This window comes from Pogonomyrmex barbatus, unplaced genomic scaffold (assembly GCF_055798465.1).
Source record: "Pogonomyrmex barbatus isolate J1 unplaced genomic scaffold, ASM5579846v1 scaffold23, whole genome shotgun sequence".
In the NCBI taxonomy this organism is placed as follows: domain Eukaryota; kingdom Metazoa; phylum Arthropoda; class Insecta; order Hymenoptera; family Formicidae; genus Pogonomyrmex; species Pogonomyrmex barbatus.
The window spans coordinates 1,573,655-1,593,294 of record NW_028297120.1 but is presented as its reverse complement, the minus strand read 5'-3'; the positions used below and the strand labels follow the sequence as shown (position 1 = coordinate 1,593,294).

General features: G+C 30.0%; 1 protein-coding gene across 2 annotated transcripts in view; it reads right to left on the bottom strand.

Moving 5' to 3' along the window:
- The window catches only part of LOC105427284 (pikachurin), a 111,385-nt gene that overhangs the window by 25,621 nt on the left and 66,124 nt on the right, over positions 1-19,640 (bottom strand). For both annotated transcript variants that reach the window (XM_089078503.1, XM_089078502.1), the window contains 3 exons: positions 15,236-15,437; positions 8,576-8,720; positions 3,961-4,147 (listed from right to left, as the gene is read on the bottom strand). In XM_089078503.1, coding sequence (XP_088934629.1) covers positions 3,961-4,147; positions 8,576-8,720; positions 15,236-15,437 — 534 coding nt within the window. The remainder of the gene's footprint in view (positions 1-3,960; positions 4,148-8,575; positions 8,721-15,235; positions 15,438-19,640) is intronic.

Genomic DNA, 19,640 nt, shown 5'->3' with positions numbered 1-19,640 from the left:
ACATCATTAAGGATTATAATTTTATACGCAAATTTTATATACATTACACGAAAATAGCGTACAAAATTAAATAGAATACAATTTATTAATTAAAGCCAATTTCGATATGTTTCAATTTATCGCTCTAGTAAATAATAATTAGAAATGCATTATTTATTTAGCGTTTACAGTTTGTAGTAATAACACAGAAAAAACAATAAGTTTTCTAACATAAATAAGTTTTCTGCTGTGTTTTTTACTTATACTTTATTTATATAAACATTTTCTTTTTTTAGATATATCTCAAATGTATATTTTCGTCATTTTAATTTACAACAATTTATTATTATATAGTTATAAATAATCCCCTTCATATTTCTCTTCGTTATTATAGTCGAGCTGAGAAAGAAAGTTTGATAAATTAGAAAGAAAGATTAACAATGAACTAAGATCATTCTCACAAAGATAAAGATCCAGAAGAATCAGAACGTTTTGAGAAAAGATCGTGGCAATCTCGTGATAATGAATGATCCGGACGATTTTTACTTCCTGCCGGTTATTCGTTTTCGCGAGTGCCAAAGTGTGCGAAGTTTGCAGGCCAAAGTTTTCCAATCTAAATGGTGTTATCTTTTCATGGGTCTCCTCATATGGCAAACATAGACCAAATCGGAAAGTAACGCGAAACTTTTGATCTAGCTCGTCTCATCTATCTCATGGGAGGCACCATTGTACCGATAGTTGCAGACCGAAAATAACGGAGCAAAATAATAATGGAAGAGCCAGTATTTATCTCATTAAATTATATTATTAAAGAGGTCATGTAAAGAGGTCATGCGTCGCTTCGAAAGTATTAAATAGAACGTAAATTATTTTTCCTTCCTTTCCAATTTATACAGTGGAATTGTAAATTTTCATTTCAAATCATTTTTCAAGTTTTGCGCAGTTTTGCACCACTTTTCGACGTACGGTTTTCCGCAACAATACACTTTCCTCGCTCGGCATTTCTTCATTGCATTTTAGGATGTAATAAGTATAATAACAGTAAATTATATATGTATATTTTATACAAACGTAATGTGTATGTAAACAATACACGCTTGAATTAAATATCTCTATTAATTATGTACAGTATTTACACGCATTAACATATGAATTGTAAATAAAAACAGGCTCCAATTCGGCAATTGGTACTTTGCAAATTTGCATTATGATGCCTCGATTGATATCGATTAATCTTTGATAATTAATGCTATACGTTGATAAAGACCATGCATGCGCCATGCATGCGATATATTTGATTAACCGTGCATAACCGATTATGCTCGCGGATGCATTTCACCCGATTTTAATGTACTACGACATATTATTGCGTGTGCACGAAAGGAAAATGCTAAATTTCAAGGAAGGAAGCTTACGATATTCGTACGCTTCAATATATCGCCTTTACAAACGAGGCGTAACTACTTCGCGTACGCATTAAAAGATTAAATGAAATAAAATTATTCATGCAAAATGTAAAATGAATGTTTGTTTTATTCTTTTACTCAAAAACATACAACTTTGAGTGTATTTCCTGTTAAAAGCGCATGCTAAAAGCACAAGTTCACACTGTTATTTATATTCTGTTATCATACAAATGTTTACCGACATTAATATCGTATCCGTCACACGATTGGTTAGTTTGGATACACGTCCGCGTACATGCATCTAAATTATGTTTCGCGCATATTATGAACAACGGCACGTTCGATATTACAAAATAGAGATAACATTTGATTGGTCGCGTTGTGATATAAATATCAGGCAGATGTCCATTACTCTAGAGGTAATTAATGCGACATACAAAGCAGCTGTTGCAGTTGGGCCTATACGACTTCCCCTCCCTCCCCCCCAAATGTTAACAATTAATTACCGATACTCCGGTAATGATAATTACTCGCGATAATCGTAGTCTTGGCTGATGCAGCGATTTCTCCTTCGCCCTTTGCCGACGAGGGAGGCCATCGCACGATCGTATCATTTCCGACGTAATTAAACAAGGCTGTTGCTTTCAAACATCGTGGATTCGCAGATTTCTTTTAACGAGAGAAATTAGATAATCTACAAATCCATTAAAAAAATGGAAACTACACGGATGTAAAATAATTCAGACTAGCCGAGAACTATTTTTTGTTGCGAATAAAAACCGATATAACAAAAATCATTCAAATACAAAACAATTGTTTGAATCTGTACTCTACAAGATTGTTAAAAGACATTGAAAAGACATTAAATAAGAACTACTTTTTATTCTACTTTTATACATAAACTAGTATGTAATAACTATTCGAAAAAATTAATTTTAATTTTTTGTAAACGTAAAAAATAATATAATAATTTTATTTAACTTTTTCTGTTGGTGATATGTTCATTTGGTGATATATATTTGAAAGGTATTGAAGAAAAACAGTATTCATTTTTCTAACATAGTATTTTATTTTTAAAATGTCATTGTTTTCCTTCAAAATCTTAGATATTTAGATTAAGATATTTAGATATTATTATTTAAATTAAGGATATGAATTAAATAACTGTTTATTTGCATAATCAAATTTTTTATTTCAGTTTACGAATTATAGAATTTTATTTTTACTATCACTTTTATTTAAATTTTTATTTTTATTCTTTAATTAACTTGTTACAGATTTGATGCTGTTTGATGCTATTTTATTGTTTGTGTTGTGTCATTTTTATTATTATATAAAAATCTTTCTTTGAATTGTTTAAATATGAAATATATTCATATTTTGAGTGTAATGAAAAAACACCTGTCAAATTCTAGCCTGTTTACCTGTCAAATTCTAGCATTGTTATAATTTCATATCTACATATACTATTCAATGTCATTTATTCAATTTATTTTTAAATCTAATTGATGAAATTCAGAGGTAAAATTATACATATTTTGAAATACATGAAATCATCTTTGCCGAGTGGGAAAACTCGTTCATGCATTTCTCTTGAACAATTGACACAAGCGATAATCACTCATATAACAATATTGCATAGCTCATATAACTTGAGCTTTTTCGTAATAAATTATTAATTGTAAAAAAGAAGAAGCGACATTTAATACAAAACTGGTATGTCATTTATTATCATGCAAACAACGAAATAATAAAGGTGACTCGCGTATAGAGATTTATTGTTATTGTTATTATTTATTGTCCGTCGCGCGACAGCTGTAAAGTTGACGTAGAACCAGAGTTAAAATATTTGAAACAATTAATAACTATGAACTCTAATTAGCTGCCTTGCATCTACGACGACGCAACGGTTGGTCGGAATGCGACGGAACGCTACCGGGTGACCGAATTAACAGCTATATCGGCAAACGGACAACAGGTGTCACATGAATTTAGTTGGCAAATCCTCCGACATTCGCTCGATTTAACTCCGAATATATTATTTGTTTTTTTTTTCACCGCTGAAAATGGATTCTTCAAGTGGCTCAAAACTCTGTGCGTGTATGTCGACATTTTATTGGTTGAGAAGTGTAATTGCAATTCATTGAACAACTACATTACAAAATGTTAAATTGCTCGTTACAATATATATATATATATATATATATATATATATATATATACATTAAAATTAAAAAAAAAAAAATTGTATACTAATATTAATTTATTAATATATATATATATATATATATATATATATATTTTATTATTGATGTTTTTCATGCTTGAAATTTTCAAGTATACAGAAATTATTATGATAACGTTACATATAATTGGTGTTTCGGAAGAATTAAAGATATTTCAGTAACATGGAATGTATTATGGAAATAAAGTAAATACAATACGTTGACGCCGAATCATTGTCGAAACTACTTCGGTTCCCGTACGAAAACGATCACGAGGGAGTTTGACGATTAGGAAACTTTGGCTCAGTGAAATGTCGAAACCGGATGCTACGTCGCGATGTTGTACTCACCGATGTCGAATCCATTCGCGGCGTCGCCCTGCGGGGCCAATGGGAAGCGATAATGGTGCTCGTTCGCCTCCAAATGCCGGATGCAGCCCTTAAATCCGGTCCTCACCGGAAGTCGCTCCAAACCGGTCGTGTTTCCGGGTCCGCCGACGAAGAGCGGCTCGCGGAACGTAATTCTCGAGAACAAGCCCTGCAATTGAAATCGGAATTCTCTAGTTATACGTATGTAGTTACGATGTAACGCACGAACCGGCGCAATTGCACGGTTGCCTGATTAATGCATGAAATTATTCCATTTACCGTGCAAACATAATGTTGACTATTTCCCGTTTCTTTATATACTTTTCCATGATAACGATGACTGTAGCACGAACAATTACAATTTTCTTCATAAAATTTTTTATGAATCACATCGATACGATAAAAAAAATAACAATTCTGTAAATAAAAAAATGAATTTAGAATAAATAAATTTTCCTTTTCAGAGAAATTTCATATTACAGAATATTTAATTAGCGAACCGTTGCATTAATTGATATGACAATGAAAAGTTGTTTGTAATAAGTTTATTAAAAAAGAGAGGTCTTTAATCAAATAATTATGCCGAGTCAAGAGGCGTTATAAAACGAATAATTAAAGGCGCCAGCTGCTCGAAGCAAAATTATTGAAAAAAGTCGACAACTAACAAGAGTGGAGCGGATAATTGTAAAGGCAGCATGATAATATATATATATATATATATATAAACGACGTGAAATGAGAAATTCTTTCGTAGTTTCTGAAATCCATGTTACTTTCGTGTCGCGCATTTCTCGCATTCCCTATCTCGCATCGAACGACAAAATATGTCCCATTGTCATGCCAATACGTGGCGCTTTATCGTGCATTTTATATTCGAACGCATGCGTTTCATGGCGTGATCATAGGCATATCGTCGCTTCGTCGAATTCCATTTCTTAAAGGGAAATTCCTCAAATCGGACGGGAAAATCGTGATGCGCGTGATCGCGAAGGCTTCGATAACTAGTTTTGCTTTCAGCATCTCGTTCTTTTTCTCAAAGAAAAGAGAACGCGAGCGGAGCGGGGAAAGAGGGGAGGGGAGGGGGGGGAGGGGGCGAGAGAGAGAGAAGGAGAGAGAGAGGAAGACAGTGGAGAGGTCAGGGATGGCTTCTCTAATTACGACGCTGTCGTCAGGACACCGAGTGCTTAATGGCACTCTAGGATAAAGTGGGCTTGAAACGCGAAGCCATTTGCCGGCGATGCTGCCCGATTTTAAAGGTAATTAAACCTAGCCTGGGAAAAACAGATGGGTCGAGAACCAACCGATAATTCCTCGTTATCATACCGCTATTCCGGACGCCTGAGAGGCTCGTTGAAGAAAGAGGATTGAGCAGAAAAAGTAGATGAGACATTTATCGACGGCATGCTTGCTCCCTTAATATTCATTTTGTTCTCTCTCTTGATGATCACCTCGATGATCATCTCGATTAGCTCGAATATACATTTATCGAGTAGATACTTATATTTATATCGTGATTCCTTAAAGAAATGTCCCGATGTATCTACTATGTGTCTCAAATTTAATTCTGTGTTAAATCGTATTTTTTAATATGTATACAAATTATGTTATCAGTATAATATGCGCGAAAGTAGATCAGAATTTAAAGTAGATCAATATAAGAATTATTAAAGGATATATCACAGAATTTATTATTAAATTATTAAGAATTTTGGTAGGTTGGTTAATCTAATTTTCTTTGTAAGTACTTCCGAAAGGTTATCCGTTGTCGCTAGTGTAAAAACCTCTTGCAAGTATTAGTTACACTTCTGACCCTTCGTTCTCGGCGCTACATCTCATTTGCAAAACAACAAGGCGGACCGGGCGTCGCAGAAGAAGCGATGCAAACCAAATTAAGAAAAAGAGAGCAAGAAGCGACAAGCGACAAGCGCCGGATACGATTAAAGCAAGGGACGAGTTAGTTAACAATAAGATTCGTGTGTTGCAAAACGACTAAACTGAAACCTCATGCGAACCTCAAAGAACATTATACGGCGTTTGCATCAGAAAGGAGTGGCATTATTCTGCGGCACGCTGATGCATCGTAAATTAAATCTTAATTAAGCACGATTTCGTTAGACTTTTTAAGATACGGAGAACCAAAATGCAACCGATTTCATAGTCTCTATTTTCATAGTCGAAATAAATGAAATTATTATAATATACCTATGTAGCAGGAGGTTTCGACAAATTTTTTACATGTATTAATGAGGATAAGGATTAGTTAAGTCTGGCATAAATATTTCAAACCAGAATTTATTGATACATTAAAACACGAAAATATCTAAAAATATAGATATATCTTTGATATTTGTAGGTGTACTTTTTTAACACTACTAAAAAATCTTTATTATATTTAAATGTAATCGAACATCGAAATCTCGCGGTCTATGAGTTGAGTTTGTTAATATGGAATAACTGAATCGATAATAATTGTTATAACAATTATTGTTTCCCTCTTGTATCTCTCTTTCTCTCCATAATTATAAAACAATTATTCATGTTTAATGGGCGATGATATCATTTATATATTAAATCCTGCCAATCTGTAACTAATACAATTATGTAAATTACACAGATCACAGAAAAAAAGAACAGCGAGAACTTTTTTTTATTCTTATGTATACGTTTAAATTATTATTAACAATAATATTGTTAATAAATATTTCTAGCATTCTTTCATGAATTGATGTAACGCATGTGTCTTATAAAGAACAAATAAAATCTAAAATTTGATAATAAATTAAATAGTTTTGTCTTATTTTTAAATATATCTAGACACATCCAAATTAAAGCATTTTTACGAATTTTAAGATTTCCCTTTTCAGTTATCTATTAATCGATAACGTAAAAAAATAAGATAATAGATAAATAGCAGATTTTGACATTATATAATATAAAACCTTTTTAAAAATCTATCACTATTTATATGCATCTCGACAAATTTTCCTTCATTATATGAGTTTCCTTTATTTTGCGAACTTTGACTTTTGCTATTTTAACGAACACCGAATAAGTGTGAGGGCAATCGATCGAAACAGATTAATATAGGAAAGAGCAAAATTAAGGGACAATTACTTGGCAGAAATATCTTATGTAGACATGCTTTATGGGCAGTGGCACTTCTTTCTGATTAGATTGATCGAAGAGGTGTGGCTTCGTTCTAGGGTGTGGTTCTTCGCTTTTAATCTCCATCGCCTATTTCGATATATCCGACCATTGATATTTTTTTAGCTTCTTACGTCAGATTTACTGTCGCAATTTTCTCGAAATTTTGTACGTACTATTTTCTTACAACTACTTTTGTCCCGTTTTTAGTGCACTTTGAATACATTTAAATTTTTTTCATCGATTTTTTTCAGTTAATTTCTTCTATAATAATTATATTTAAAAAAAGGTCAATTGTTAATGTAATTTTCTAATTTTTATTACTTTATACCATACACAATAAACTTATAGTTAAAACTTTTTAAATTAATTTGAAATTGTTTTAAGAATATTATGTTTTCTATGTGTGTCTATGTATTTTGCAAAATGTGTCTGTGTATTTTGCAAAATGTGTTGTGCAAAATAATGTAAAATTTATTAATTTTGTTTTGGCGAGAATTGTGACCTTTTCAAAGTCTGCTATTCGTCTGCTATCTTATTTCTTGTGATATCTAGGACAGCAAAAATACGAGGAACTTCTCATGCGGAGCTTTTGCGGTTTCTATAGTAAAATAAGAATTTCCAAGAAAGCCAAAGTTTTGTTGCGGCAACATTGTATAATGTATTTTAGCACATATCAATATAACTCGCAACAAAGTTTTAAGTTTGCTTTACACGCAAAATAAAAAAAAGGGTCAAAATTTTGCGCGGCCCACATGGAATACTCCGGAAAGAAGTTTCGAAATGTAAGAACGTTTCTTCAATTTCCGGACTACATTCTCTCATTAAAGTTTCCGGGAAGTTTCCATGATACAACAGCGTTTAATGTTGGTTCCACCTTGGCGCCATTAAACTTTTCACGAATGAATTTTATCCGATAGAAATAATTTTATTTTATCGCTAATTGACTATTAATGGCGTTCGAATAAAAATAATGACTCTTGTTGACACTACGATGCTTGTTATATTTTTGATACAAGCTTTAAATTTCTTTCTGCTATCGTTAATTCGTGTTTTTCTTTTATCTCGTAAATAAAAATATCTATTAAAACAGTAGCTTTAACGATTAGTAAAATTTCAAATGTTTGCTTAACGAAAAATAAAATATCTATCGCTACGGGCGACCGTTAATTACCGATGAGCCGCTATTATCGAGCAGCCATCGATCAATCGAATTTCATTCGGTTTTTACATAAAATACGAACGGAAATTCCCGGTGGGTGGCCCGGGCGTGAGCAGGCGTGTGGACGTCGCCGTAAGAATCTCGAGAATTCGAATAAACCCACTGGTAATCCCGATAATACGTCCCGCCTCGCTGCGGAATATCGATTCCCTCATTGAAATCCGCGGTATATCCGCGGGTAAATAATATCCGGCGTCTGGCCTTGATGGAAATAAAATAAAGTGCCCTTACCTTCGACCGTCCCTCCACCCTCTTCTCCTGATTCAGCTGGATCCAGGCGTCCCATCGATGTCGGTAGACACTCAGGGTGTTCCACTCGTTCAACTTCACCGTTTCCGTACTCCTCACGGTGCCCACGCCGCTGCCGCAATCGAACCTTATAAGCAGAAAATAACAGAGGATAACGTTAATCGATCGATGGATGTTAGACATGTTGCGGATTATCGAGCGTTGTCAATATGGAGGGAATCCATAATAACGTTCTTTTGAGAAAGCCGTATTCGAGCCAGAGAACGAAAAAAGCGTGAATAATCACGAATGTACAGCTCGTTTCAATGAACGCGAACGACGCCATCGGTATTCGGCGACGCCATTGAAACAAATTGTTCATTCGCGTATATTCATGTTCGTTTGCTTGATCTTGATTCGACTTTACTGAACATAATATAATTTATATTGTTTTACATATATGATATAAGTTAGTTTCATATAAAAATTCATATACTATAAATCTTTGTGATCTTAGATCGACAGTTTCATAACAAAATTCCAGAAATATTGAAAAATAAATATTTACTTCAGACGATGTTCTTTTTTATATTTTTCTTTTTTAGTTTTATTTATTTATGTTCAATTTATGTACAGAAAAATTTATAAGTGTAAAACAAATGTGTAGTTATTAAATCTACGTGTTTAGCGATTTGTGTTAAACACAAAAATAATCTCTTAACATCGTAATGAAAAATAACATGAAAAATAATTTATAATTATGGCGAGAAAGAATATGATCGATGTTCAACAACTTTACGGTCGTTTTAGAATGCTACTGACATTATTTGTCATAATCAATATGGAAATCATTATCAGCGTTGATAATCTATTTGCAATAATTGCGAAAGTAATCCGCTAATTTGTAAGCGCATATAATAATGCGCTCTCTGCTTAGTTAATAGAACAATAAATCCGTACGGCTAAGCATTTAGCATTCGATTAATGAATTGTGGAAACGAATCCCGGCAACAATAGACAGTCACTGGTATCAATGAATAAATTATACGACGCGTATGATGAATGTGTCTATGAATTTGGTGTCTGATTCTATGATTTCAAATCCCTTATTCGGGCAATTCCAGAATAGAAGCTATTATAAAAATCCATTCTCGGATATATCTCTTTAATTAACAGTTTTATAAAACCTATCACATTTTTTATTTAGCATATCTTTATTTTATATTTTATATTTTATATTTTATAAAACCTATCACATTTTTTATTTAGCATATCTTTATTTTATATTTAGATAAAATTTATTCATATAATATTAAGTAATCTTTTCGAAACTATATTTTACATTTATTCATTCATTTTACCTCCTTCTAGTATTCTTTTTTTTACTAATTATCTGTACAATAAATGCAAAAATTATGTCCATTATCATTCTCTTTAAAAAAATTATTAACAAAACAGAATTATTAACGTACTACGTCTTTATGGTGTTATAAATTGTGATTTTATCAAAAATCTTACTTCCACATGGCAATTTGTAAATGTTTTGTAAAATTTTTAATAAATTGACACATGTACTATTTTTATGATTAAATATTGATAATTTATTTTTATAGTATATTTATTCTAAGATAAAAAGTTTTTATGTGCTGTTACATTTATTTATGATTATTTTAGTTTTTATGATTATTTTTGTTTGTTAATATTTCTCACGAGCTTCTCTTCTTCCTTCTCTCAAATTCATTTGTTTATTCAAACAAAGTCGTTTGTATTTACTCGTATACAACAGACAAATGTATTGCGAGTATGCGAATATATATTGGGAGTATTACTCGCTCACACTAATAAAAATATAACTAATTACGATCGCACGTATTAATAACTAAAATAAGATAATCGCACGCCTTTATTCTATACTCTCGACGTTAATTCCACACAACGCGTTAATTCCACAACTTTACTATTGTACATCTCGCAATGGAAGAAACGCGAAAAAAAAATACGAAGCTTTATAATCCCCTCGACCACTCGCGAATCTCTCAAATGAACACAACGTATAAAATCTCAAATAACGAGAGTTTTTAATAAATCACGAGCAATGTATGAATTTATACGTACTTACGTACTTTATTTAATATTCCTTATGCAAATAAGGAATATTAAATATAGATATATAAATATTTCATCATCATACTTATTAATTCAACACATGAAGATGTTACCTGCTTTGTAATCGATCTATTTTGATGTTTCGTGTACATTTTATGATCGAAAGATTCGAAAATAAAATTAATATTTCAATGCTGTGCTTTCAGCACTCAATTGATAAATCGTATTAGTGAGATAATTGAAACAATAATGCAAAAATCGAAAATTGCAATCGACAATTCAAGTTAACTAACTACACGAGTTTTTAATTATAAAGGATCTATAAATAGCAATCGCATTTCGACAGATGATATGCGGAGAGATTTACTTTGCTACCTGCCGATTTGTCTTATCGAACAAATGATAACGCGACATGGCGCATAGCGATCTCGTGTTGAAAAAAAAGGAAATAAGAAGACAATTTGCTAATTTTTTAATCCGTTATTAATTAAGCTAATAATAGATAAAGAGCCGATGTCAACCTTATTAGAAGTTTTTAATAATACTAGATAATCTATTGTAATTTGACTTTAATCTGTCAATGACACAATAAATAATATAATAAGAAATATATTTTAAATACACGTATGTAACTTTATGTTTTCATAAGAAATCAATTACAATTAGATAGTAGATATATTTTCACTTTCTCTATAAAACCATACAGTATACCTAAAAATGCAAATAATAATTATTATATCCGTATTATTATTTTTTGCTTTTTATATTGCAATATTTTTTTAATAAATAAATAAATATAGTGATAAATGTAGTGAAATATAGTGAGTAGTATATAAATAAATATAGTAATAAATATAGTGATAAATAAATAAATATAATGGGGTAAGAAAAGAAATGTCATATCAAAATTACATAATCGTAAATAATTATTTTTATTCTGCTTCTAATTTTATTTTCTTAAAGTTATATTATTACAAATAATATTTATTGTTCATAAATAAAATAGTTTTTTGTATTTTATTGTGTTATTTGGACATTATAATAACAGAATAATATAAAAAATTTGTAAGAAAATTAATTTTCATCTATAAAAAAGATTAGTTTTTAGATTAGTTACCTTCATTATCTTATTCAGTATTAAAATTATCATCTTACTCATATATGGGAGAAAGATACAGACAAAATTGACACGTTCTCAAAAAATTTAAATTATACAAAATTTTAATTTATTTGTAAATTTTTTAATTTTTACAAATAATAGATACGATTTTAGTTAATAATAAAAAAAAAATAATCATTATTTTTATATCACCATCAAAAAAATCATCAGAAAATCATATGAAATATCGTGGCTGTGTATTATTTAGCCTTGTCCCTCCAAAATATTTAATATATTATGAAATAAAAGTTTTAAATGTATTCTACTTTTTTTATTTAAATTTAATTATCAATGTATATTCGATATGCATCACATCTTCTCGTTACTCGAATAACTCGATCCGATGATTCCTATATTTTACATTATCAATAACGAAATATTAAGTAAATTACATTTAAATTACATTTAAAAAGTTCAAAGCACGATACAGTGTACATTTGAATCCAAGAGAAAATAATTATCGCTCATACGTATCGCGAAACAATAATCCCTATTCTGCATTGTTCTGATTCCTATTGCAAACGAATGCGATACACATTTAATCAATAAGTACAGACGGTGAGCGTTTTAATAATGTCACTTGGATAATAGAGATTCGATATTTGTATATGAAGCTAATAAATCGTGTGAAATATTTGTTTAGTCGTTGCTTCGATATGAACCCTTACTAGTATAAATTAATAATTGCTTATTGTAATGTGAGATACTTAGTGTTTGTGATTGTGATTTAATTTAAGAGTTTGTGACTTAATTTAAGAGATATTTAATGTAACTGTTTTATGAGGCATAAACTAATGATAAACGAAAATGACTAATAGCTTTCGCCATTAACCTTTGCATATGTATACTTTCTGACAACTTTTCGATGTTTTTATGTATTTCATAATTGATTTATGTAACATATCTGGTATTGTTATACTTCTAAAACTTGTATGTGCATGAACAACATAAATATATAATTCTTTTGCATTAATAATAAGTAATACGTAAAAGATTAATAAAAATATGCACTTTTTTTATAAAAGTTCATGCATGAAAATGATAATAATAATTTCTTGAAAATCTTTGTATTAATTTTGAGATAGATTTCAAATCTAAATCTGCGTTCATAATTGGAGAATTTTAAAGCAGATCCAATATGGCGGCCAAAATTACTACAAAAAGAAATGGAATTCTATTTTAATGAAACTTAATATACATATAGCTAAATAAATGAACTTAGAAACTATTGAGGCCAAAAAAGATTTAGAAATGAAATCGCCTTGTATACATACAAGAACTTTTGGTTTTTTTTTTTGGTTATATCTGAAAAACTGTTCGAGATAAAATGTTTTATATAAAAGTTTTATAATAAGAACATCTATAGTTAACCATAAAAAAGTTAAAAAAATCAATAAATTAAAAGACTAAAAAATATAAAAAACAAGAACATAAAGAGATTTAAAAAAAAAACTCACATCCTCGTTGTTAACTTTGAATTATCTTAAGAATGAGATTTTGTCGTCAAAAAATAACAAAAATTTCTTCAATGTTGAATGCGCTATTTTGCATTTTCAAATTTTGATTATTCATTTGGAATCAAAAGCTTAAAAAATTTTTACAAAATTTTATACATAAAGTAAGTAAAAAACAAAAGTCTTAACTAATTTCTTTCCAATGATTTTATGATGAATCAACAGATATTAAATTAAATTACTGCAAAAAATATCGTGATATAATTTTATTCATTTTTCTTAATTTATTGAAGTTCTATAAGTTTACTGCTCTTGAGAGTGCAAAAATATTAGAAAATGAATAATAATAAAATAATTTTTATAAATATTCTAATCAAAATGGATATTATTTTTTAAATTTAATTTTAAATTTAATTATTCACCTATTTCATTAATATATTGCATATTGATTTTGAAAAAAGTAATTTAGTACAAGCATATATGTTATCTTACTAAAATAGTATCTAATACAAAAAAATTTTTTTCAGCGTTATTTTCAATTAAATTACAAATGTTACAGTAAAGGATATTTTATTATATTTAAGTTTAACGTTTTAAAAATTTATCGAAGACTTCAAATCACACAGATTTTTCATATAAGTAATAATTCTCAAATTCTTAATTTCTCTTCTTACTTGTAGAAAAATGTTACAAGAATCAAAAATTATGAACATATATACATACGAGTTTTTTTCAAAATTGATTTATTAGACTCATTTTTATTCTTCATGGAATTTTATATTCTACATGGAATAAGCGCGGAATAATGGCAGCCAAGTTTATCAATTAGACAAAACCTGCTAATGAGATAAAGTTACATTATCCTTGTTTTTTTCACAGCGTTTGCTCTCTGTCATCTTTAGAACAAATAAAAATCTGTACAATAAAATTTTCCATTATGATCATCTTTCTTGTTCTTAAGTTCATAATTCAAGATAGCTGTTATTCCAATTAAGGTACAATTCAATAATTTGAAATATGCCATCTATCTAAAAATTGATTTCAACTAGACTCTTTAGCAGAGTTCCAAGTTGAACTCTAACAAAGTAGAAATATTATTATAAATATAATACAGATGTTAAAAAATATACTATTACGTATGTTGCAATGGAAGTATCGTCATAATATTACAGGTGTCATGCAGTGATATAACACTTTGCAATGTACTTGCAGGCGAAACTTTACGTAGTAAAGCGTTGTAAAATAAATCCTACGACGTCGTTTTCACGACGAAAAAGTTTTCCGTCGATGCTCGATGGGGTGGCGCAAAACGCCGTAAAAGAGGTGAAACGGGATCAAACTATATTGCAAAAAGTAAACTTTTAGTTTTTGCACAGTGCTCATAAATCGTACGTGGGCTCCATTAAGTCACGGCTTATTAAGCTGTAAACGAAAAATTAGTCCCGGCACGGAATGCTTAATTAATGACCACGTCAAACTCACGGTAAAGTCTCCGAAATTATGGCACCGAAGTGTCCTATAAAGTGTCTCGTATAACTTTATATTCAATACAGCTTGCTTCTTCTTCTGGCGGAATAAAAAAAAATCGATAAACCTCTTTCTTGATACTGTTTAAAAAGTTTACCTTCTCGTGAAATCTTCATCACGCTTTGACGACATTTACGACGATCTCTTAATTTCTAATTTAATAGTCTGATGTTTTCTATTTTGAATTTAATTCTATCAGAGAGTTTGCCATCTGCATTTCTTTCATGATGTGTGTATATATATTAATTTTGTTAATGCATCTTGTTATGAATTCTTTGAACGTTTTTTTGTCCGTATATTCAATTAAATCGTTTTATACAAATATAAATTTATACAAACGCAATATTGAAATAAATAAAATTCTTTTATAACATACGAATATCATACATCCGTTGAATGTGTACAATATAAATGTACCTGAATTCGATAAAACCATGGTGCAGTATTAAGGCCATAAAATCACCCTGAAGATCATCTCGTTCTCCCGCTAGAAGAAGCACCCCATCCCACGCTTCTGGCCGAAATTCCAATTCTAATTGAACATGTTTATAAGCAGCCCTTAAGGCGGGAAAAGCTAGCCAGCCTGATCCAGTGAATCGTGGTGATCTCACCTCAGCCTCTGAAACAGAACATTATATAATGTTTTTATTAATTGGAGATTGGACTTGTCGATAAGTGTTATGATAATATTATATTTGCCTTTGGATTGTGTTATCAATGACATTTCAATATTATTGTATTGCATGATTTGTAAAAGACAAAAATTTTTATGAGTCTTTTAATATTACGAATACAAGAATCGGCTTTGATACGTGTAAGGATAATATTATGTCGTATTTTATTTGTAGATTTTTAGAAGCATATGAAAAAATTTTACTTTTTAACAGAATTTTTATAACAGCTTGAATTTGTAAGATAATTTTTCATATTTATACAGAATATTATAATATATTATTATTTACAATGTGTTTAAGAATTTTCAATTTTATAATATTTTATTTACATGTTGCTATTTCAGGATGTTTACTTAAACTCGAAAAAAAATTACCTGAAGATTCCAAATGATTTTCAAGGCAATTTATTAAAAGTTCTAGATAAAATAAAAGTATTTATTTATTTTTAAAAAGTATTTTACAAATAAGCATATTTATGAAATACAGTCCTTAATATTTTCCACTTATAAAAATTTATAAAATAAAAATTAAAAATATCGAGTTTTAATAATTAAATTTATAAAATTTTAAAGAAAATTACAAGGAGACTCTAAAAAATAAATATATTTTATATTACATATATAATCTTTAATCCTAATCTTCAATTTATATTACATATAAATCTTCAAACTTTATTTTCAAAGGTTACAAATAAAAATTATAACCGATACAAAATTTAATTTTTATAAAACTATTACATTTATAACTAAATATTCATCTTCATTAAACAAAATTGCAACTAATATGAAATCGTTGTTTTCAATACTGAATATTAAATTAATAAAATCCTAAATAAAAGAACATAATAATTTTATTGAGAATTTTAGAATGGAGGACTCCACTGTTATCGTAATAATTTAGTTGATAAACTCCTGGCTAATAATATAAAGATAAAATATTAGAAGAGCATCTTCAAAATAATTCCCTGAGAATTCCAGATTTGCCAAGTAGTAGATACTCTATATTTGTGACAGCATACCAATAGCGTAATAATAAAAAATATTATATTAAAGTAGAATTTTTACTACATTGTCTACTATTAGAAAAAAAGCGATATTTCAGTGAATATATTTAAAAAAAAAAAAAAATTACAAAGTAACTTGAAAGATACGTATCTGTTGCAATTTGCAGCCAAAATACCTGCGAAATGGTTAACATGCGGGTATCGTCGGCTACTTTCAAAGGATACATCGACTGGAAGAGAAAAGAGCGGAAAATCGGGAATTCCGACCGCACGCGAGGCTTATGGAATGTCCCTTTACCCCTACGATCTACAACCTCGTATCAATCACGTTGAGTGTACCGCAGGGTAGGTGTACCCTGTAGGAAGACCCCGAGCACGTGGAACACGTAAGCGTAAGGGTGACGATAAATCAGACCGGACCAGAAGAATAGAAAAAGTTGCGCCCGTGGGGGCCTGGAAATGGAATTCCAGTTCTTGATAGCGCCGGGAATCCTCGACGCTATCGTGTAACAAAGCGTCGCTCGGCTGGCAGAATCGTACGCGCAATTACAACGGATGATATCGGAAAGACGGGGAGAATTTATCGTATACTGACACATTGCGTTAGCACGAAGAAAATATATTTTCGATCGGTTTTTCTTTATCGCGTCGCGTAAGTTTGACGTAAGTTTTTTTTTGTTTTTTTTTTTTTTTTTTTTTTTTGGTTGACTTTAGACACGCGGCTCACCGCGGCGACATTTGTTTTTCCGCACAAAAAAATGAATATATTTCGATTTATATAATTATTTCCTATTTTAATGACATATTTCGAAGTTTTGTTTCGACGATTATTGTTGCAAACAATTGAAAATATAGTAATAATTTGATTTTACACATAATTCATAATATGGATAATATTTTAATAATTTATAATTTAATAATATTTTTAATTTTTTAAATTTATATAATTCAATAACTATTAATATAACAGCAGAGCTGAATATTTGATAATATAAAGTAACAAGGCAATGTAAAATTGATTAGAGAATCTAATAATGCAATGGCCATAGTTAATAATACATACATACATAGTTCCTAATAATAAACTCGTGTGTATACGAGTAATGTAAAACAATGCAATCGAAATACTAATATTCTATAAATTTCTGTATCCGGAGTTGAATAACTAAGTTGTATTCAGACCATATATTCTCTCTTCGCAGTAGAACAAGTACATCGCAAGTAGACTATAGCTTCAACTCTCACAGTAGAATAAGTAAATTATGGCCCGACTATATATTTCTTCCTACCAGTAGAATAAGTACATTATATCCGAGCCAATGCAATTCCCTTTTCGATTACACGTCCATGTTTTTCTGTATGCTTAGAATTAACCGCAACGCAGCTGTGCAATTGCGTATAAATGCCTATTACCCTACTATTTCTATTTTTAATAAAATAGATAGTAAATTATTATTAAACAATCAATAATAGAAAACAAAAAAAAATTGTGATATTGTTATATGACAGTAGTTGTAATTTATGGATAAGTGTGAAATAAAAATGTAATATTTTTCTAAAAATCACTGAAAAAAAAAGTTTTACAATTCCTATTACATTTCAAGCTAGACTTTATGCTAATTATACGCGTATTATGTACACTTATGGATATTTTAATATACATCATTTTACATATACATATGCGTTGTTTGAATTCTTTAAATATCTTGCGCGGTGCGTGGCAGATAAAATTAAAAATAGAATTATATTTTTTGTATTCCGACACAAATTATAGATATTGGTTAAAGGTAAACTTAGTAGAAAATAAACTAGAATAAACAGTCAAACGAATTATATATAGCTAATATATTTAAAAAAAAGCTATAGCGCAATGTGTGAGAGAAATATACTGGTGTCCTATATTACCAATATTATATCATCTTTAGAAATATCTTGTTTTTTATACTGCAAAGAGGTATCTAGAGAGGCCTTTAAAGCGCGGCAACTAAATAAGTTGCTTCATTGAAGAACGGAAGGTATAACGGGCAAGGGAGGAAACGCTCATTGATTAAAATCGAACATTTCAAAGTTATCGTCTGATGTTCGCATCGCGCTCGACTTAACGCGAGAAACGAACTTTCTCGGAATGGAAGAAGCGCCGTTTCCGCCGCTCGCGATCTAGCGAGGCGTGTAAACTAACCGGAAACCGATCGAAGCGACGGCCATTCGAAAAGAACGATGATAATAACTCGTTTCTTAGCGGCAGCCTGATTAGTCGTTTTGTCATTCGAGGCGCGCCTTTATGCAAATTAAGCGGATCAAAAGACTCTCGCGGTTTCAACTTTTGCAAACTGAACATGATCGGTGTCGTTCCTCTTGACACGCTGTCTTACACAACGCGAATGCTAATGAAGATCATTTCTTTATCGGTTGTTTAAAACCGATAACTAACACGTGTCGCTATTGAATGTGCCTTAATAAGGCAGCAAATTCTTTATGACACATAATTTTCATTAAAATTATGTGTCATAAAAATATTTCATAAACAATTTGTATTAAGCAATTCGTTAGAGGAAGAGAGGAATGGTACGTAAAGTAAGAGAATAAGAGGAACCGGAGATTGCAGTCATTAGCATGATTCCAAAGCATATCTTTGAATGTTATATGAATTATGTGCACATTTTTTTGAACCATTAACATAAACCAAGAACTGTTGTTTTTTAACTTTTTACCTCACCTTTATTATTATAACATTTGCTCTCGGAATATTTTGAAATTTAAATTTGCAAAATTTAATAACTACTATATTTAAAAATTTTACTTACAGTCTTATTTATATCGGTTAATAAAATAGAATTTTACTGTTTGACCACTATATCGTTAAAGTATAACAACCAAGGAATAATTTATATTAAAAGATATAAAATGTCATTTTACGTTTATTACAAGGGCAGTTTTTTACCTAAAATTTTGTGTTTCCAACATATTTGACGATATAAATGAAGACACATGCATTTACAATATGACTACTATTACACAAAATGAATGCATAAAATACGAATATGTGTTTTCATCGTGATAATAATTTATGTTGATTTAAATGAAAACAAATAGCTATAGTCGCAGTAAAATTGAAATATAAGTCTATAATTATAATATATCGCAT